This window comes from Podarcis tiliguerta (genome assembly GCF_965153285.1).
Source record: "Podarcis tiliguerta genome assembly, chromosome: 5".
NCBI lineage: Eukaryota > Metazoa > Chordata > Lepidosauria > Squamata > Lacertidae > Podarcis > Podarcis tiliguerta.
This window is the reverse complement of record NC_139538.1, coordinates 68,257,857-68,279,196: the sequence shown is the minus strand read 5'-3', so window position 1 is coordinate 68,279,196 and position 21,340 is coordinate 68,257,857. Positions and strand designations below refer to the sequence as shown.

The 21,340-nt window shown below is 45.1% G+C and overlaps 1 protein-coding gene across 6 annotated transcripts in view; it reads right to left on the bottom strand.

The window, feature by feature from the left end:
- SLC29A3 (solute carrier family 29 member 3) overlaps window positions 1–20,614 on the bottom strand; it is a gene marked incomplete at its 5' end in the record, with an annotated part of 32,767 nt that extends 12,153 nt beyond the window's left edge. For 3 of the 6 annotated variants that reach the window (XR_014511604.1, XR_014511605.1, XM_083441415.1), the window contains 2 exons: window positions 2,926–3,008; window positions 18,292–18,642. Coding sequence is in view for 2 of the 6 variants with exons in the window: in XM_083441415.1 (XP_083297541.1) it covers window positions 2,926–3,008; window positions 18,292–18,642 (434 nt within the window). Of the gene's footprint in view, window positions 1–2,925; window positions 3,009–18,291; window positions 18,643–20,469 lie in introns of those variants that run through there. The other 3 variants (XR_014511602.1, XR_014511603.1, XM_083441416.1) reach the window with 2 other exon arrangements.
- Window positions 20,615–21,340: the final 726 nt, after the last annotated feature.

Here is a 21,340-nt window from a genome sequence, read left to right as displayed (position 1 = left end):
TTTGTCGAGTTGAAAAGAGTTGCCTGTGCTTCTCTCTGGCTGACTCCAAATCTGATACTCGCTTTAATCGGAGTTTAGTTGCAAAAGGGGGAAAACATGGCATTTCCTCCATGCCTCCCACAATGCCTTGCTACAAGCACTGTCCACAAGCCGCCTAGTTATGCCTCCTGTTCGTAAGGAAGGCTGCTGATACGAGAGCCCTGGGGAGTTCTCCAATGACTTAAAGGAAGCCAGGTAACTAGAGAGATGAACCAGAGTATGCGCTGCTGCTCTTAACTAATGTTGCAGAGATGGCTGAACCACTTACAAAGAACTTGAGGCAAAAATGGGTGGGTGAGGAGGGGCTTGGAACAATAAGCATCCCCCCCCCACCATTTATATCAAATGTACAGATTCTACTTTTCTCACATCAGTCTTTTCTTGATCTGTTGTCTTTATAAACCCTGCCAAGTTGGAAATGCCCATTTGCAGCAGAAATCACAACAGCAACAGGCAGCAATAACAGGAATGAAGCCTGCCTGGGGAATACTGCAGCCTGGGGAATAGCAATCGCATGCTTATCACTACAAGATAATTAGCTGCCTGAACAGGGAGGTTACTTATTATAGACACTGAAGACTTGACTGGCTCCCTTTCAGCAGAGAGGGCAGGGAAGGAGGGAAAAAAAAGGCAGAAAATGACCAAGATTCTAGCAGCGGATGGGCATACTATTTCTCTTTTAGGGATAAGAGACTGCAGTTCAAACATCCTCTTGTGATATACATCCTCCTTTTAAGAGGCTTCAGATGGGATACGCTTCATGCCATGTCTCGTTAGAAATGTCGTCTGCCTGGCTCAGGGACTCCCTGAGAAATGCAACCTGTTTGCATGCAACAGTTCCAGAAAGGCACAATAAGGAAGCAAAATGGGTTGGGCAAACAGAAGCACCACGTCTTGCACACTGAACATGCTAGTTTCTTCTTTGCTCTCTTCTCCCCTCAAAAATGTCACCTTCACCCACACAGTCAGGAAATCCATTTCAAAAGCATCATCATATTTTAGCCACGAGAGCAGATGCCCTTAACAAGGGTGGAGCACAGAGTAGTCATAAGTTACTCTCTGGAGGCAACTGAACTACAGGGAACCGATTTGCTCAGGAGTTTCCATAAATGCAAGCCAGCCTCATGTGTATTTATGACGCCGAAAACTTAGCATAATAAAACACTTATTGATTATGGATGTGCCACTCAGCAGAATCAACAATGTGCCAAAGATAAATGAATGCTACATTTAAAATGTAATGCATTAAGCACATAATGGCTTTTGCGAAATGGTTTTCCAACCTGGAGAATATTTAAGAGGAGGAGGAGGAGCAGGCATTCCTATCTCTGGGTGCCCTTCCTTTTTTGCCTTCTGCTTCTTTCCACTTGCAAGGCATAATTTGGAAATAACCACCGTTGCCACCCGTGTTTTCTGTATTCTGCAATAAAACAGCAGTAGCAATGCAGAACATTTGGGCATTAACATTCAGAGAGCTCCATTTAAGCAAACGAGGGCTTTCTCCACTGGAAGATTCTGGAGAACAAGTCTCAGGCATACAGCAGGGGCATTGTGTGGCCACCCCTGAGATTTTCAGGTGGCTTTCCACAGTTTCATTGCTGAAGTGCGCAAAGAATAAGGAAGATGAAAAAGCATTGGCATCCCTAGAACATCACAGGCACAGAAACTACAGCTCCTGCTCAGCAGGGAGCTGAGGAGCTCCAGCACTGGAGTCCTAGTGCAAAGATTTTGACCCAGGAGGTGGGAAGAACTACATAGTGTTGTTTCTCCAGTTCTCTTGGCAGGGGGTGGTGGATATGAAAGAGGAATATCCCTCTGTGCCAGACCAAACCCTGGCCTCTGTTTACTAGACATAAGAAAGTCCGCATGCAAGAGAGATAGGCCTGATGTAGAAAAAAGGAATCACAGGAAGTGGTCCCTCGAGGGAATGCAATGAGTGAGATGCAAGCTTCTAGGCTATGTGAGAATTTGAGGTTTTAAGTTTGAATAGAAGGGCAAAAGCCTTGAAACTTTATGTGCAAACCTCTGTCTGTCTGTCGCTCTAGCTCTCTTCCACACCCATACCTGTGAACAGATGCTGAATAGACTGTACCACAGTGGTGTCCAAACATTTTTCAAAGAGGGCCAGATGTGATGAAGCGAAGGGCCGTGAGGGCCGACCAAGGGGCCAACCAAGGTGCCAACCAAGATCGTTAACCTTTTCTTAGGATTGCAGTTGTTGAGCTTTTTTTAGGGTTGAAGTTGTTGGTGTTTTTTTAGGATTTTACCCCAGGAGAAAAGCTGCCACAGGGGCCGGGTTAGGTCCCCAAAATGGACGTTGGACATGCCTGCTGTACTGCAATTGTCTCATCCTGGGATAGCTTGGCTGTCTGCAATATCCTGATTTAGTGGCAGGGGGAGCTTTTAATTGCCTATCAGTGTGTAGTTAAAGTGTAATACGTGGCAATGGTCAGCTGTACGAGCTCATTGCTTGGATGCTGATCTGCCCACTGAAAACAATCTCAAGCTGCTAAACGTTTATCTTCCCTTCCCCTTGAATGCTGCTACCCTGGCTCTCATTCTCTTCCTAAAATAGGCTACAGGCACATCTGTTCAGGATGAAGTGGCAGACTTGGAAGTCTGCTAGCCTCCCGCAACTGGAATCGCCTGAACAATTTCGGATACTGCCTGCCATCGTCTTGGGACTAAATTACAAGATGTGACCACTCTGAGAAGCTTCTCTGCTTCTCAGGGTTTTCTGCCTAAACCGATTTGCCCATCAAGCGTTTTTTAGCCCACTGCTGTGCTAACGCTACAGCCTCGGGGGTGGGGGGTGGGGGGAGAGGTGGCGTGGCCAGGATTGCACAGAGGGGAGAAAATGGTCATGACTAATGCAGTTGCACTTACTTGTTGACTAGCAGGAAGTTCCCAATCAAGCACAGCACAGAAGGCACAGTGGAAGCCATGGAAATGTAGCTTTCAAAGAAGTCCTAAGGAAGGGAGGAAAAGTGTGTCAAAGAGGGTTGCAAAAACCATGCCTCAGAAAGAACAAAAAGACGTGACATGGCTTGTCCCCGAGTCTCCCTGTCACAAGTCGCAGGCACAGCAGCCCAAGGTCACGGCTTCGCAGCGTCCTGAAGCTTGCAGGGCTGCAGACTTTGCAAAGTGATTAACCCCACACCACTCAATTTGTTTAGCCGAGGAGCATGTCTGCTATTGTGAACCTCAAAGACACCTCTTGCTGCATTACTGGCCACTCCACGGTGTGAATCTCGTTGTGACCTTTTTCTTAGTTCTCATTAAGGAAGGTTAAAACACAAGAGCGGGGGGGGGGGGGGGAGGGCTCTTCCTCCTTTTTCTTCTATGAATCGTGCCAGCAGTCAAGATACACAATGTGAACCCTTTAATCTCCACATCGGTCAAAATTCTCCGCCACAGAAGGCCTGTAATTTAAGATGAAGCCTTTTGCCTGTGATAAGAAATGGCGGTCCCAGGTGTGGGCAAATGTGGCATTTTTTATGCAAGATATGTCATGGGAGAACAAGAAATGAAATGAGACAATGGGGACAAGAGTCAACGTTACTTGGAATCTCTGTGTTCATTCAGAAGACGCAAAGTTTTAGCGCTTAGGAAGGGAGGCTTTAAACCATGTGGGCAATTGTCTAAAGAAATCCCATAGTATCTTGCCTCCCTGCCCTGCTTCCACACTTGTGCCTCTGTTAGTAATTTGTGGCTTGCTAAATGGCTGTTTACAAAGACTACCCTGTCTACTCATTTGGAAGTGACCTGGCAAGAAAGCTTTTAAAGCCTGGGAAAAAGTTACCTCTCCTCACTTTTTCAGTCTTTCAGTGTCCCACAAATTACTAATGTGGGAATGTGTGGATACAGGCAGGTTGGCAAACACTTTTATAGGCTAGTAACTTGTGTGGACTTATTTATAGGAAGTGATTCAGCTGCCCTGCAAATCAAGACGGTCTTCTGTTTTACTGCTGCTTAATTCTCCCAAACTTCTCTTCTCTCCCCACAAACGAGAGAACAGAGAATCCCGACGAGAGCTCATCACCTCGATGTGAGCTTGTGTGCACAGAATAGGCTCTGGAAAATTCCAGACAAGCTGGGTGCATTGATCTCAATCGCATTTTCAAGATGTATTTTCTTTGATCTCCTGTATCAGCCCAATAAGCCTTCTAAATCAATGAAACTGAGGTTCATAATGAGATGGTGGATGGAGAGAGAATGGCCCAGATTTGGCCACAGCTTCTCCAGCACAATGCAATAATTTCAGGCAAATATACTGGATACTTAAATATATACGTATTTGTCTTTTTTCTAAAGGGGGGGAAATTGCTCAGTGGTGTTAGCAAAAAGTCTGCCCCGTGCTGCCAAGATGCTTTTGCAAAGTGGCTTTTTATTCAGCTTAAACTCGGCAGCAGAAGCAGCTGGGTTCCTGCTGGGCTAAAAAAGCAGTTCAAGCCCTGGGTGACGGAGCAAGGCACTAGAGCGTTACCTGGATCACAGGGCATGAAATTAGCAGCAGCCAGCAGGTTGGAGCCAAGAATAGCTTGCAGTTGTGAGCTCATCTTCAGATAGCCAAGACCTGCTTCTAACGAGTCTGTGCGGGGCCAGCGAACTCTCCCCCCCCCTTGCTGCTCACTCATCACACCCCAACACCGAACGCTCGGACAGAAGCTGACTCCCAAAGCAAGCTGCTCTGCTGGAAATTTCAATAGCTGTGAAAGGGCAACCGCACCCATCAGTTCCCCAGATTCACAGTTCTGTCGGCCGGATTTTGAATGATGGAACATCCCTATTTTATTTTGTTTCGTTAGCGCTTTTAAGGAGGTGATTATAGTCAAAGAGGCAGAGCTATGAATGCCAAGGTTTGTTATTGGCTACAGATTGTGGTTAGCAAGGAAAGAGCTAAACCATGACTCTGGGTTCAGGCAGAACGTTAAGTCAAACCTTGGCTTAGCTCAACCTGGCATGGGAGTAGAAAAGGCCGGGGAGGAGCAAAATGCCTGCGAGCTTCTCTCCAGGAGGCCACCCAATCATGTGGTCCTGGTTTAAGTCACAGTTTGCTTAGTGTGTCTTGAGACTCTGCTCTCTGGCTGCCAGTTTGTTTCCAGGCAGAATTCAAATAGCAGGTCTGGGTCTCTAGAGCACTGATGACCTGGGATCAGAGTAACCAAAGGTCTGTCTGCTTCCATACTATGAACCTCCCTAACTGATGAGATCTCCGTTCTTCTGTGTGGACCTTGTGGTGGGGTATAAAATATTTGTGTATATATATTAAAAAGTGGGAATCTTATTCTCCAAGGCTTCCAATATTTTATACGGGCACCACCCACATACTTCCTAGCTTATCTTTGCCTCCTTGAAAACAAAAGAGCTTAAGATACAGCCAAAACTCTCAGACGGGTGATTTCTGCACACCATGTTCTATATATTTCTGTTCTGGCATGGAATCGGGAAAGACACACGGCCCAGATCACAAGGCAGGCTTAGATAAAGCAGGCCCTTGTGCAGGAGAAGGTGCATGGCTCAGTGAAAAGGACACATGCACTGAATGCAGATGGCCCCAGGTTCAAAACACAGTAACTCCTGGGCTGGAAACGTCCCCTATCGGAAACCCTAAAAAGCCACTAGCAGACAGTGCAGGCAATACTGATGGGCCACTGGCCTGATTTAGCAAAACAGCATCTTCCTATGAGACTCCGCTCCTATCAGATGCACCATGCTATACAGATACCTACAGAACATCCAGCTTTCTATGTGCATCTGCCAGCATCACCTTTGCATTTCCTGATTCCAAGGTATATCCAGCATTAGCCTAAGATGCACCTGTTAAGCACCTGAAGTGTGCAACCATTGGCAGTGTAAAGAAGGGAGGGTAAAAAGAACTGACTCCATCACCCATGGTGACCAATTTAGCTTACTGTACAGGCTGAAGGATGGGATGCGGGTGGCGCTGTGGGTTAAACCACAGAGCCTAGGACTTGCCAATCAGAAGGTCGGCGGTTCGAATCCCCATGATGGGGTGAGCTCCCGTTGCTCGGTCCCAGCTCCTGCCCACCTAGCAGTTTGAAAGCACATCAAAGTGCAAGTAGATAAAATAGGTACCACTCCGGCGGGAAGGTAAATGGCGTTTCCGTGTGCTGCTCTGGTTCGCCAGAAGCGGCTTTGTCATGCTGGCCACATGACCCGGAAGCTGTCTGCAGACAAATGCCGGCTCCCTCGGCCTATAGAGTGAGATGAGCGCACAACCCCAGAGTCGGTCATGACTGGACCTAATAGTCAGGGGTACCTTTACCTTACAGGCTGAAGGAAGTTAAGGAAACACTATGCAAGGATGCCATATAGCTTGTTTGGATGCACTCCAACACCCAAGTCATGACACTCTCTGCAAAAGGCCAATGGTGATGTGGTCTAAAGCTCAGGGGTTGTCTGACACCAGGTTAGGTTGGATGTCCCACCTTGTTTCCTGATCAAACCTTTAATCTCCCTGTGCCTTGATTTCTCCCTCTTTGTAGAACTGCGGCATTCGCACCAGTTCCCCACAGTCATTTGTTATTAGGAGAAATTACTGACTGTGTTGCACCCTGAGAAACCACCAGATGGAAGGAACTATAATTAAACAGCAGACTGCAGGAGATTGCTCTGCTTTGCAGGGCCTGGTTCCAACTGGTGCTTAATTTTTAGAAGAGGAGGCAGAGATGCCAGGGCTCCAGCCTCTCCAGAAGCATCAGGGCTTTTCGATCTGGAAGCCCTCCTTCCTAGCAGTGCGCAGCCTGAGGGGGCTCTCTGCACGTTCTGTAGTGCTGAGGTCACTCCGTGCCTGCTCAGAGATCTTTTCAATTATTCTTTTGCCACACGTTTCAGGGCCGAGCGGTTCAGAGGATGGTTAGAGGCATGGAAAAGCAAGTCCTCTGAGGAAAAGGTGAAGGAACTGAGGTCGCTTCCACATCATACACCTGGGAAGTGTAGTTTGTTATGGGAGCTGACCTCACAGAGCTACAATTCCCAGTACTAGTAACAAACTACAGACCCCAGGATTCTCCATGAATGTGGTAGAAGAATGCTTCAAATCTATGGCATAGATGTGACCCAGGTATATTTAGCTGGGACAAGAGAAGACTAAGGGGGAGGGGGATGTGATAGCCCTCTTAAAATCCCCGAAGGACTGCCAAACAGAGGGGAAAGCATTGTCCACTAGGTACCTCATTGGATAGAACTAGATTTAACCTGCTCAAGTAGGGTAGATTTGGGTTGAACATTAGGAAAAACCTCTTGAGAGTAAGAGGAGTTGGGCAAGGGAACCAATTACCTAGAGAGGTGCTGGGCTCTTCCTCACTGCAGGCCTTCTGGATGAGGCCCGACAGTCATCTCCTGGGCATGTTCTAGCTCTGTATTTCCTGTACCCAGCAGAGGATTGAACTAGATACCTACAAGGCCCTCTCCAACTCTATGATCCCATATGTGAGAGTGGAATGGCTGGTGAGCCATTAAGATCAGGCTCTAGTCTTGGACTCCTGAAAACGGGTTATCCGTGGCACCAAATCTGGGCTGCTATGTCAATACATTAAAAGGCAACAACAAAATCTTCTGTGACTTTACTAGGCCATTAGTGCAAGCCAGTGCTTTCTCAAATAATAGGTCAGGCCTCCCCAGCAGGCTGCCAAGGCTTCTTGCTGTGCAATCAACTTGGCATGTTGGACATATATGCACATTAGGCCCCTTTTGCTGGCGTTTCATTTTGCTTGCGCATATCTGGCAATAACACCAGTGTTATTAAAATTCCTGTGCAATGGCAATTCAGCTACAACCATTCTTCAAAGTGTAAGTGCCGAGAAATATTTAAAGCCTCCATTTTCCATTGTTCTTTAGGAAGAGCAGACTCCTTTGGCTTGATCATTCATCCACTTTGAGGCAAATCATGCAAAGCAGAGCAGAGAACAAAGCTATGGGCTCTGGGTACAGGGAGTTACTGAAAGGGCAGGCTTCCAGACCAGATAAAAATGCTTGACGTTAAACGTTCTTAGTGCATTCCACTCAAGAAAACATAAGGAAATGCAAAGACTCAAATGACGTGCAGGTGAGAAAGGAACCCATCTCTAGTACAAAATAGAAGTTCATGGCATGACCCAAATTCTGCCTAAAGAAAAGCCACATTGTGCACTATTGCATTTATTTTATTGCTTGTTGCATGCAGTGCATTCTGCTTCTCCTTAGACCAGGGATGCTGTCCATATGTCTGCCGGCTCCAAACAGCATGGACCCCAATGATGAGACTTGGAAGATGCCATGTCAGCCATATTTGTAGGGCACTGAATCCCTCATCCCCAGTGTAGCAGAAAACTTACTCAGGAATAAATTCAGCTTCTGTGATTTACTAGACACCACACCCTTCATTTTCAAGTCTATCTTTATACCTATAAGGTTTAGAAACTTGTTTTTGTCACATACACACCCCTCAAAGGTTTTGGAGATGCTTAACTCTACCTCCAATGACACAACCTGCACTCAAAAGAGTGTTACCAGCAGCGGCATACATATACATGCAACACCTCCAACAAGTCCCACCAAAGTGCACAGTAGACTTCTCTAGGGAGAAACGAGGCAACATGCCTCTTCCTGACTCTGCAAAGCGATCCTGTCTCTTGCATCAGCTAAAAACCTGTTCCTTCCAAATGTCAAAGGGCAGGAGAGGAGAATAAGGGGTTGTGTCACTGCTGACTTAGCTGTTTATGTCGCATGGATAAAGCATTCCGTTTTTCAGGGTTAGCAAGCCAGCACTTTCCATAAGCAATAAAATTCACTTAGTGGTTTCCTTAGCTCATACTTCTCCCAGTCCAGCCCCCTCAATGCCCTTGTTTAAAGTAGGCCATGTTGCAAGACTGGCTGTATTATGTAAACCTGAGGCCGGGTGTGTGTGTGTGTGGATCCATACGTAACTTTCATTAACAGCATTTCAGATACATGACCACATTTAGTTCTTCCTGTGTATAGCCATAAAAGCTCCCACACAAAAATAAGTCAATTTTACAAAGATGCCACTTGGGAACATTAAAAACAACCAACCAAGTCCACTTGTGCTACTTTAGCTCATTCTCCAAGGCAAGCGTTATATATTCAAGATTGCACTAAAACCTAAAGACCTTTTCTGCACTGGTAAGAGTTGCCCTAAATGCAATAATAAACTAACAAACCTGACGCCAGCCGTGCTGATTCACGCTAGCCTGCTGATTTCAATGGGACTTTCTAAGCGAGAATAGTTAACATTGCAAGCTGGGTTGCCTTTAAAAACAAAACAACTTTCCAAACTTAACACCTCAGATTCTAGGGGAATCATTAACAGCCTGACTCACTCATTATTTGCATATCTTAGCATTCTGAGACGGACAGCATTTAGACACATCTTTGCTTGCAAGACAGTCACGGGTATATGTCACGCAACTCCCAGGCGAAGCATATTCCCATCTCTCTCTTCTCAGGCAGCATTTTAAATCCTCCTCACAGTGCCACTTCAGACACTGTGCTCTCCTGACCTGAGAACAATGAAGTGGGTTTCTTAGAAAATACTGAACTGGAAAACAAAAGAGGACCATTCTGCTATGTGAGGAATCTGCACAGAGTAATTGTCAGTTTGTGCTGGGAAATTTTTCTGACGTCCTAGCAAGTGATCTAAATCAAGCAGCTTATTTTGCTTGCATTTAATAAACAAAGATACAGTGGTACCTCTGGTTACGTACTTAATTCGTTCCGGAGGTCCGTTCTTAACCTGAAACTGTTCTTAACCTGAAGCACCACTTTAGCTAATGGGGCCTCCCTCTGCTGCCACACCGCCACCACGCAATTTCTGTTCTCATCCTGAAGCAAAGTTCTTAACTCGAGGTAATATTTCTGGGTTAGCGGAGTCTAACCTGAAGCGTATGTAACCTGAAGTGTATGTAACCCGAAGTACCACTGTACAAACTTTGAAACTGTCTGATCTTGCTCAATAGCTATTTGCAGCCGGCATCCATTCATTTTTACTAATGAACTTGTGAAAGACACCCCAACCCCCCATGGAAAAAAATAAAGCACTGGAATGTTTTTCAGAAACTGTTCAGTCGCATGTCACTGCATGAGAAAGTGCTGTGGAAAAATGATACCACTTAACTTTCTAATTCTCCCCCTCCCCAAGCCCCGCGCCCGTTTGCTGTTTTGTAGAAATGAAGGAGCCTTATCTACTATGAGCCAATCAGCATTTTCTCAATCTTGCTCCATGCAGCAAACATGGATTAGACTGAATTAGAAACCTCTCATCTTGTATATAATTTAGTTGGGGACTCAGATATGTGGTCCTCACATACAAACAACATTGCGTAAGAAGAACTCTGCTAGATCAGGCCAAAAGCCCACGAGTCCAGCATTCTGTTCTCAGTGGCTACCTTATCTTTCTCATAAACAGCTCAATCATTCCTTAGCTTCCTTAATGGCCTATTTGAAGTACTAGCCAAGAGATCCTTTTAGGACACCCAAATCAGAATCTAATCTTGTTTGTGGGGAGTTCTGCTGGAAATTAGGTATGGGGCAATGAGCTAAACCTTACATATTAATTGAGCCGAGCTCCAGATAAAGATAAGTTTATCATCCATCTGAACCTGGGAATCAGGTCAGCATGCCACAGGAAACCACGAGTGGTGAGGTCACCTGTCTTTTGGAAGACATATGAAAAATGTTGGGTTTATTTTGATGGGGTGGGAACCTTCTTCTTCTCTCTTTGCTAATGAAAGACTGTCTTCTTGCTGTGAGGTCACAGAATGGGAGAGTCAGAAGAGACCCTGAGGTCTAGTCCAACCCCCTAAAATTCAGGATTCTCAACTAGATAATACATGACAGGTGGCCATCCAACCTCTCCTTAAAAACCTCAAATGGTGGCAAGTCCACCACCTTCTGACAGTCCATTTCACTGTCAGACAGCTCTTACAGTCTGAAAGTTCCTCCTGTTTAGTTGGAATCTCCTTTCCTGTAACCTGAAGCCATTGGTTTGGGTTCTGCACTCTGGAGCATGAGAAAAGAAGCTTGCTCCAACTTCCATGTGATAGGTCTTTAGATATTTGAAGATGGTTATCATGTCTCCTCTCAGCCTCTCCTCTTTTCTAGGCTAAGCATACCCAATTCCCCCAACCATTCCTCATAAGGCTTAGCTTCCAGACCTGTTATCATCTGTGTTGCCCTCCTCTGCACAAGGTTCAGCTTGTCGATATCCTTCTTAAATTGTGGTGCCCAGAACTGGACACAGTAATCAGGTAAGGTCTGACCAAGGCAGAATAGAGCTTGATCAAAACACCACACTTCTGCTGATGCAACCTAGAATAGCATTAGCCTTCTTTTTCTTGGCTGCTGTTCCAGACTATTGACTCATGTGAAGCTTGTGGTGTACTAAGACCAGAGGTCAGCAAACTTTTTCAGCAGGGGGCCAGTCCACTGTCCCTCAGACCTTGTGGGGGGCCGGACTATTTTTTTGGGGGGGGATGAACTATGCCCCACAAATAACCCAGAGATGCATTTTAAAGAAAAGGACACGTTCTACTCATGTAAAAACATGCTGATTCCTGGACCGTCCACAGGCTGGATTTAGAAGGTGATTGGGCCAGATCCGGCCCCCAGGCCTTAGTTTGCCTACCCATAACTAAGACCACCAGAGGAGGTCAGGCAGCTGGTGGGGTGGGTCTCTGAAAGACAGCATTGCTAGGGGAGCATTTTACCTCAGAGAAGGGGTGTCCAGGTTTCCAGACATGAAGCGGCTGTAGAAAATAAATGTTCAATCTCACTATTAAAATAAGTCAAGAGAAACAGGTTCAGAAAAGTGAAACCAGGTCAAAATTCACAGCGCCAAACCCTTCAGTGTCAGATCTTTCCTTGAGGGCACCAGGAGACAGCCTGCTAGTGATCAAATACTTCTCACCTAAAGTGTTACGCGGTATCACAGGAGTGGCTATATTTGATGGCTCAGTACATTAATCCCTGCATATACCCCCACATCAGCTTGTTAAATCTGCACGGTGCTTTGTGACCCTTCACGACGAAGAACAAATATCCCCAAGTTGCTGTTATGTCATGGAGAGATTGATGCAGTGTCTAGAGTGGGTAAACAGCAGCGTTTCTAGGCTGCATGAGCTGACGTTAGACCACCATCGCTGCACTTTGTTGGACTAATGGCAATATAGCATCACTGCAGGGTTTCCCCGCCCCCTTTTCTGAGCAAAAGGTGTTTCCTAATTAGGGAAACACTTCCCAATATTGGGATGCATTTATAACTGTGGCCAAGTATATGTCAGGGTTCTATCCCAAACATATGAAATGAATACTTTCCCCCCATGCCTACTGGTACAGAGCTTCCAGAAGAGTCACTCTTTGTATCACTTCCACTCATAGCTGTCAACTTTTCCCTTTCCTTGTGAGGAATCCTATTCGGAACAAGGGAATTTCCCTTTTAAAAAAGGGAAATGTCGACAGCTATGCTTCCACTATTATTGGTAAAGAAGTCAGAGTGTTGACATCTTCCTACATGTCCAAGTCAATGGGGTGGCAATAGTGAGAGGTGGGTTAATAGGTGGGCAGCTCAATGGGGTGAGTTGTCTTCTGACATCCATGTCACTACTAGCACCAGAATGACGTGTCAGTGTTGTTGCTTTGAAGTCAGCTAAGGTTGCAAGCATTTCAGCTGGGGCAATTAGAATAAGATCCACTATTTGACTATTGATTCAAAACCCTAAAATGTATTTTATATAATTGACTTTTTAATTTTTATTCTTTGTATATCGTATTGTTGTTTTCCTGCTATGGCCGATGGCTGACATAAATAAAGATCCATTCATTCATTCCCTCACTTCGGGTTTTGCCTCATATGCTACACCAGCTTTCGTAAATAAGCTCACTAAAGTTACTAGCCTGCAACTGTTTTAACTAGCTTGCTGCTGGTTGGGCAGAAGAAAGGTGGAGAATTCTGTCCCTTCTCTGGCAACCTGTTTGGGTTTCCATGCTGGGCCCACCGCTACCAGCAGTCCTGGTCACCTGTAGCTAAGAGGCTAGTTCTTAAAATCATGGCTGGGCTCCAGCAATTTACATGGGTGAAGCAAGAGTTGCAAAGTGAGAGCTGCTTGCATTTCTGCAAGTCCTACATCAAATGTAATAATCAAAACTGGTCGTTAGAGTATACCTCTTTAGTTCTTCTGTCTGTGTAAACCAGTCCATGCCAGAAGCAGCCATGAAACAGAAGTGGTAGCATTTCTAAAGAGAGAAACTGAAATTATTTCCTAATTTTGCTGGTGGAAATGGTTGAGTTTATAGGAATAATGGTATCTTTGTTTGTTTTTGTGAATGCATCAATGGCAATAATTCAAGCCTAGGAAGGGGAATCACCAGCAAGAAAAGAAAGTACAACTCAAACTGATCATGCATGAAGTTTGCTGGATTGCCTTAGGCAAATCAAATCAGTCTCAGCTCCCTATTTGAAATAAGGAGATAGCAACACCGGCCTTACAGGGCTGTTGCAAAGATTGCAGATAAAAGTACTTAATATTTATATTTCAAACCCTTCTTATTATGGTTTTATAACTGCTTTTAATGGTGGTTTCACTGCTGCTGATTTTTAGGGTTTTACACTCTCCACTGAGTTATCTTAAATGTTTTGAAGACACAAACTAACAGAGCATTGGTACTCAAGTCTCATTGGTCCAATCTCAGAGCAAGATCCACTAGCTACAGATGCCACATAAGCAGAGGTCCACTGGCCCCTTCATACTGGAAACTCCGGTGAATCATTTTGTTCTGCAATCCACTTATATGTAAACTTGGCCAGCGAAGCACTAGGCCTTGTCAAGAAAGTGAGGATTTTCAGTGGAGCTGCAAAATCAAGCATGTTAATTTTATTCGTGCTGGAATTTCAGAAGCTTAACACTTCAAAACAGAACCTTGCATTAAAAACAAACAAACATGTGAAGCCCAGTAAAATTTGAAGTTGCCCATCATAAGAGACGTGCCAATGTACTCTTGGGAGAAGTTACCTACTTTGCTAAAGAGAAATAAAAAATCCAAGGGAAGGAAAGCAACTAGGAATTAAGGAGGAAAACAACAGTGCGGGACCAAGATGCCTAGGAGGCTTCCTCCACTGGAGCGTTCGCATCAAAACGCCAATCCTGTGAATCAAGAAGCAACAAACTTCTAAGCTTGCACGCCAAGACAAGAGGCTCCCTGCTGCAGCCGGCAGCCTGTTCACACCTGCCAGTGTTTTGGAAAAAGCCATAAAGTACAGCAGGCAGCTTGCAGAATTCCAAACAGGTGCTAAGAGGGTTTTCACTTTGGAAAAGCTGGACTATAATGGGCACCTGTAGACTTCTACTGCCATGCCCGCATCTCCACTTTTTAAACACCTGCGTCATTGGCGTTGTGGCAGCACGGAATCCCGAAGTAGGCAGACCTAGGAGGGCCATACATTTCAAATTACTTGTCAGTAATTACTGTTGATTGCCACTGTGCCCTCCCCTTTCCTGAGCCCTCTAAGCACGCAATAGCAAAACAGCAAAACTAATCTTGCAGATAACATAGGCATGTTAAGTCTCTCGCTTCATGCTGGGCTATGAAGAGGAAATGCAAGCACTGTAGTTCCCACTTTCTCCAAAACCCAAGCCAAACTGAGACAACACACACACTGTCTTCTCCTGAGTTGTCTGTCATGGCAGAGGCACTGGGGACAAGCAGGGCTTCCCCTCCCATTATGCAAAGTGTTGACAAAGGCAAGAAGAAGCAAGAGTGTTTTTCACTGCTTATTCTCACAACATCCAATGTCTGGAATTAAGCAAGGCAGGCCAGTGTTGGGAAGGTGGTGCTAGGCTTTGAGAACAAAACAGAAGTTTGTTTATATTTTGTATGGCTCATTCCAATTCATAGAATCGTAGAGTTGGAAAGGACCCATGGGTCATCTAGTCCAACCCCCTGCAATGCAGGAATCTTCTGCCCAATGTGGGGCTCGAACCCACAACCCTAAGATTAAAGAGTCTCAGGCTCTACCAGCTGAGCTATCCCAGCAGTCACCATTACCACATTCATAACAAAATTAATGCAACTGTTGCATGTCACCATGGGGTTGTCATTGCTTTGCATGACAGGCAAAATTCACAAAGAATTAGAACCGATTCTCAAAGCACTAAGCAAAAACCTCTGGCGTTGAAAGAGAATGTATTAGGTTTGCTGCTCACCGTACTTCATTGAACATACCCCTGGGATGTCCTATCGATGAACATTCCCTCCTTCCCCTTTCTCACGCTGATCCCTTGTGCAGAAACACCTGCACACAGACTATAAATAGCTAATATTTTCATGTGACATTTCGATCAGAAAGCAGAGTAGGCCTTCCTGCTTTTGCAATTTAAGGCCCTATGTTTACTCTGTTCCCTCTGGGGTCCCCTTTGCGAGATCAAGGTTTATTTATTTATTTTACACTTTTCTCAATGTAGTGTTTCCAACAGCCAGCCATCATCGCTTAGCCTGCCCTATCAGAACTCTGTTTTAATCCTCACTATAGTACTTTGCAATCTGACAGATAGGCTGGTAAGCCTCTGTTAGAGCTTGATAGCACTTGCGAAAATTGGTTTTCCCAGACAGCTGTTGCAACCCATTCTGCAGGACCTGTGCCTGTAGCAAATGCTGGAATCATCGTGACATTCAGAAAGGACTGGGGGAGAAGCTGCTGCTATGCAGTGGCAAGGCAACTTTTTCAACTTTGAAGGTTACAAGGGAAACAAGTGATAAGCCCAAAACACACAGCTAATTTGCAGGTGCCTTTTCCCCTTTGCATGCAAAAGATCCATAGTGTGTTGAGAGGCCTGTGATATCTTGTTCTATTTTGCTAATTTTTGAGGAGGTTTGTCTCTTAAGACGTGCTTTCTCTTTTATGCAGGCTCCTTTGGTGCAAAAGATCTGTAGATCCACCTCCGGGATCTCCATTTAGGGCTGGGAAGGACCCCTGACTGAAACCCTGGAGAGCTTCTACCGCTCAGTGCATATGACAAGAAGCTAGATGGATCAGTGGCCTCACACCGAATAAGGAAGCTTCCTATTTTTATGTTACTTACCCTAAAGTGAGAAATGAGACAAGTGTCAGGCAAAGTGGGGAAGACACGTGTGATTTTGGATGGAAACTGGCATTAAAGCCAAAACTTGCCAGGCAGTTCTAAAGTTAAGGCAAGCATCTTGGAGGCTATCCCTGTAGCAAAAATAATTACTGGCATATGGGGAACAGCTCTTGACATTCACTGGAGCTGCAGGAAGCATCCTAGCCTGCAACACCCTAGCAAATGCTCATTGGGTGCCGTGAGGGGTTACAGTGCTAAAACCATTTTAAAAATATATTTTTTTCAAAGACAATGCCTAGAGGTGGGCTGCTACTGTTCCCACTTCACAAAGGCAAGTGTAAATACCATTCATTCATCCATCCATTTCTCATGTAGTACCAGAGTGCTCCAGTTCTGGTTTTCCCAGATAGGAGACAAGTAAATACTGAGTCCATGCTAGCCCTTTTTACTTGATAGTTAATCAAACCTCCAGAATGTCATTCCTTCATCCTACTATTTCTGAGTTAGAGTTTATACAACATGGCAAAAGTCTTGGGAGTAGTATGCACTGGGCTGCCAAGAGCTGCAACCATAATCCCATCTGTTCCTTTTCCAAAAGGTGAAAAATTCCTAACTTGAGCTGCAATACTGTGATGTGTGTGGATCTTTCATTGGACACTAAACAGCAGCAACAATTATGCAGCTAGACAATTGTCATGCTACGCGCATTACAGCCAAAGTCCCTATACACCTGTGAGATTAATGCCATGAGATGCTGGCAAGTTTCGAAAGCAGCGTATTCTGTGTTATCACACACAGCCAAGCCTCTTATTTAGAGGTTCTGCAATTCATCCCCTTCCTTATTCCTCACATACCTTTACAACTATATGAATTAGAATTCCCTATGCAATAATGGAAAAGTTTATCAAATTTCCAACAAAACTATTTAAAACTTTTAGGAGGCTGCCTAATTTATTTAAGGAATAAATTAAGCTGCCTAATTTATTTTAAGCACTGAATTGAACTGATTGACTCTTAAGTTCCAGCATTAGATTTTTAAGAGCCTGGACAAGCAAACTCTCAGGGTTTCCAATCTGCCCCCAGTTATGAAATCAGACTTTGAGTCCATCAGAGCACCTGGATAACAAAGGGCTTGAGAGAAATTGTGGGAAAACATTTGCTGCTCCCCTTGTGAGAGAAATGTGAAACATTCTCATCTCCCTCCAGTCCCAGCCTAGCCTGAGTGGGGGCGGAGCGGGGGGGGGGGGGACCACACATAAAAGATCAGAGTGGCAGCAAAATCCAAAAATTACTTATGCACTGTGTGATGAAGTACTTTCTTTTGTCTGTTGTGAGTCCTGCAAATCATCAGTTTCACTTATCAAACCAACAGATGGTTGGAAGTACTGGGATCCAACTCAGGTTGCAATGAAGGCTGACATGTGCATGAGAAAGAGGAGAGTGAGAAAAAACCCTTAAAGTTTCCTAGACTGCCCTTTCTGACCTCACCTGTGCTGACCTTCCCTCCGGTACTAGACTAATACCCTTAGGGTTGCTGACCTCATTTCCTACTTCCTTCTCACCTTGGAAAAGGAGACATCTACTTTGGATCTCTCTGCATGCAAGATGCAAGCATAGCTCGAAACACAACAGGAAGCATAGCTCATTGAATCTCTCAAGTTAGGCAGAACCAGGATCTTTCCTATCAAGCAAGTACTTCCTGTAATAAACGTAGCTTTTTTATTTTCCTAAACTCAGAATCTCAGTGTGACTATATCCAGGGCAAAGTGTGCTCTTCCAATTCAGTATTAATTTTGACTTCTGCTAAGTGTTTTAATTCCGAAAATCAAAATACTTAGCAACCTGATTCCCACACTGGACAACCACTTGCCTCTGAGAAGCACACAAACAGGACCAATATAGTGCAAGAGGGATGAAAAGAAGATGTCCGTATCTCTTTTCTTCACTGTCATATTTTCTAAACTAAAAAAAGCCCCAAATGCGGGATTATGGACACCATGTGCACAGCGTATTTGCAAAAACAAACCAGAGCTCTCTTCCATAAGTGAAAGTCTTGTCCTCCATTAGGATTAAGACATCAAATTCATGCACTAAGCTCACAGAGAAAGAGAAGGGTTAACACAGCAGGGTTAAAACCTGAATTCCCAACACTTACACGAACATCCGAAGTTCCCTGCTCTGCTGGAGAGACTTCTTCTGAGCAGTTCTGAAGTTTGTACATCCAGTAATTCTTTGCAGTGATGATGAAGTTCAAAGGCAAGAGAGAGCTAGTCCCCAGAAGGAAGAAAATAATATAGGTGCCATTGAAGTGATCTTTAGGCTTGTGAAAACCTTGTCTGTTTCCCTCTGGCTCCTCGAACAGGGGTGTCTCTTCTTGGGTAGTGACATCCACTGGTTTGTACAAAGAGTTCGCACTGTGGTGGTAGTCATCTTGCTCGTCCAAATCAACAGCCACTTTTAGGATAAATTGAAGATGTGCAAAAGTTATGGTCACATAGCATGACATTGTCACTAGCCCTTTGACCCCTATAATAATACTAGTCTCTCTTACAGGGATATGGTACACTGAGAGAATGTGCACCTGAACACTTCAAACGAGCTATATAAATGCTTATTAATATTAAGAAATACAACCCATTGGGTTGCCACAGAAAGCTGCAGCAACAGTTACAAGCATCCCAAATAAATCTGTGTTAAAAGGACAAGAGTTCCTGAATTCAAAGAAACTCCTTCGGTGTTCCAGAACTGAAGTAGTTAGTGTAGTTAATGCATAATGGAACACTGAGGCCCACTGCAGCCTAAACAAGTCTTTAGAAGGGCCTGTGCAAAATGTTCTTATTTAAAACAATGTTAAATATATTCTGAAATATTCACATGCTTTTCAAACAGTATTCATGGAGTTTGCTTTTGCTTTACTGTATGAAATAGTTGAACTGCTAGCTGCCACGAGTCTTCAGGGAAGGCAGGGTGGAAGTTTGTTTAAAAGTTTGTAAGAGAGAGAGAACAAAGTGAAGGGACAGAATCACGTGGAAGTAGTTACCTTAGAATTAAATTTTTGATCAAATGACTCTTGTTAAGTTTTTAAGCAATCTCCATTCTTCTAAGCCCTCCTGTCCAGGTCATCAAAACAAGAATTAATGGACTGGGGAGAGAATAGCAGAGGTTCCCTTTTGAAATAAGAGGCTGAAGCATGTTATTCCTAGGGGAGCTGGGGAATATTTTGAGGCCAACCCACAGTGAAGAGAAATGGCAAAATGACATCTTTCATTGGGCCAATCAGTCGCTCACTAAGATGTGGAAGCTTTTTAATTACACAAAAGCGCTTTGCCAGAAAGCAATTGATGCTTAATGTATGCTTGGTATGATTAAAAGAAAAATAAGATATGCCACATGGGCAAAAAAACTCTGGGAGCCAATCCAGGAATTTCCTTTCCTTTCAAGAAAGGTGGGCTTTCACGGAAAGTCCCACCTACAATACAAACCTAGCTTCACTGCCTAAAAAATATGAATTATCGAAGACATCTGTAGGTCATCTCAGGACTTGGGATTTGCAAAACACAGCATTCTTCACACTGGCCTCTTGACACTTGAGAAACTTATTTTTTTTAGGCCCCACTCTATTCTTGCGACTGCAATTTGCTTTAAATCATTTTAAATACTGTATTTTTAAATTGCTGTCACCTGCCTTGGGACCTTACGGTAAAGGGTGGATAAGAAATGAAATTAGTATCATTAATACGCTGACCAAACCCTTTGGGTACTCAGCGCCCTTGACCAGCCTAGGATACTGGGCAGCTGAGGAAGAGGCTATTTGCTGTTCTCTCAGAAAACAATGTTTTGGCCTGGCTTTGAGAGGGACCCACAAAATGCATGTTGGGTCCCCCTCAAGCCTCACAAACCCTGATAGGCAACACTAAGAAAGCCAAAAGTAAAAAAAAAGTCTCAGTGAAGCCTCTGGGTGGAAAAATCCTGGTGTCCCCCCCCCCCCCCAGTGGCAAGAGAGAGCGCCTTAGTCTCGACTGAAAAGGTGCATCTTGCGAACGGGAAGCTGCCTGGGCCCCTCATTCCAGGAGTGCGTGGCAGGAAATGCACTCTGCACATGCTCCGTGCTGCCGCCGGCAAACACCCCAACCTCGGATTTCATGGCGAGTTTCCGAGACCGAAACAAAGTGCGGCGGGAGGAGGAGCAAAGGCCGGGAGGAAGAGGAGGAGAAGCAGCAGGCGGAAAAGGAGTCGCAGGTAGAGAGCAAAGGCGAAGAGAGGCGCGGCCGCAAAACCCCCGGCGGAAAGATCCCCGTGGCCTGAGAGCCCCGCGGAAGAAGGCGCCACTTACTGTCGCCGGCCCTGCGCGACTCCCCATCTGCTCTGAGCCGGGCCTTCCCCAAGCACAGGCTCCGCCGGTCCTCGCGCCAAAGCCACGCCCGCCGCCGCCGCCACGCAGCGCCGCCTCCTCCGCTGCTCCCTCCTCCTCTGCGGGGGCTTCTGCGAGGGTCCAGCAACCGCTGCGCCTTTCATCTTCCATCTCTCCCGGAAGGAGTTCTTTAGCCCTTCTTGGAAATAGGCTAAAAATATATTTATAATACTACTAATAATAATCATCATTCCTTTTGTGCGCAATGGGCACGGGTCGCGACTCCTGCCCTGATTCAGGAATCTTTATCTGGATCTATCTAAGTATATCAGATCAGTTCCCCCTAAAATATTTCAGGGCACCCCAAAATTGATGGGCATGACATTGCCATTCAAATGGGGTGCGCGCGTGTGTGCACTGTGTCATGTGATCATACCCCCCCCGAAAATTTTATTTAAGTTGGCACCCCCTGATTCATTTCCAAAGCCCCTTCCCTACTTCTTGCCGTCGCTGTACCTAATACGCAGTTCAGGAATCCCATGTATTTACAGTGAGACTTCCGGGTATACGACGATATAATAACAATAACAATAATAATAGTAGTAGTAGTAGTAATAATGAAACAGGGGTCCCGCAGATGCCTGGTGCCAGACTCCGCCTATAGATTCTTGGGTGCTGGGGACGGGGGTTTATTCAGCACTGGCAGGCTGGGTTTGTTTTTCTGCCAGGCAGAGGGAGGTGATGGCCCTGCCATTAAGTGACTTACAAGACAAAATGTACAACCGAGACAGGTTTGCTCTGTGAGAATTAGGCCTCAGTCCACACTTTTTAAAAAATAGCTGTTTCTCTTCCT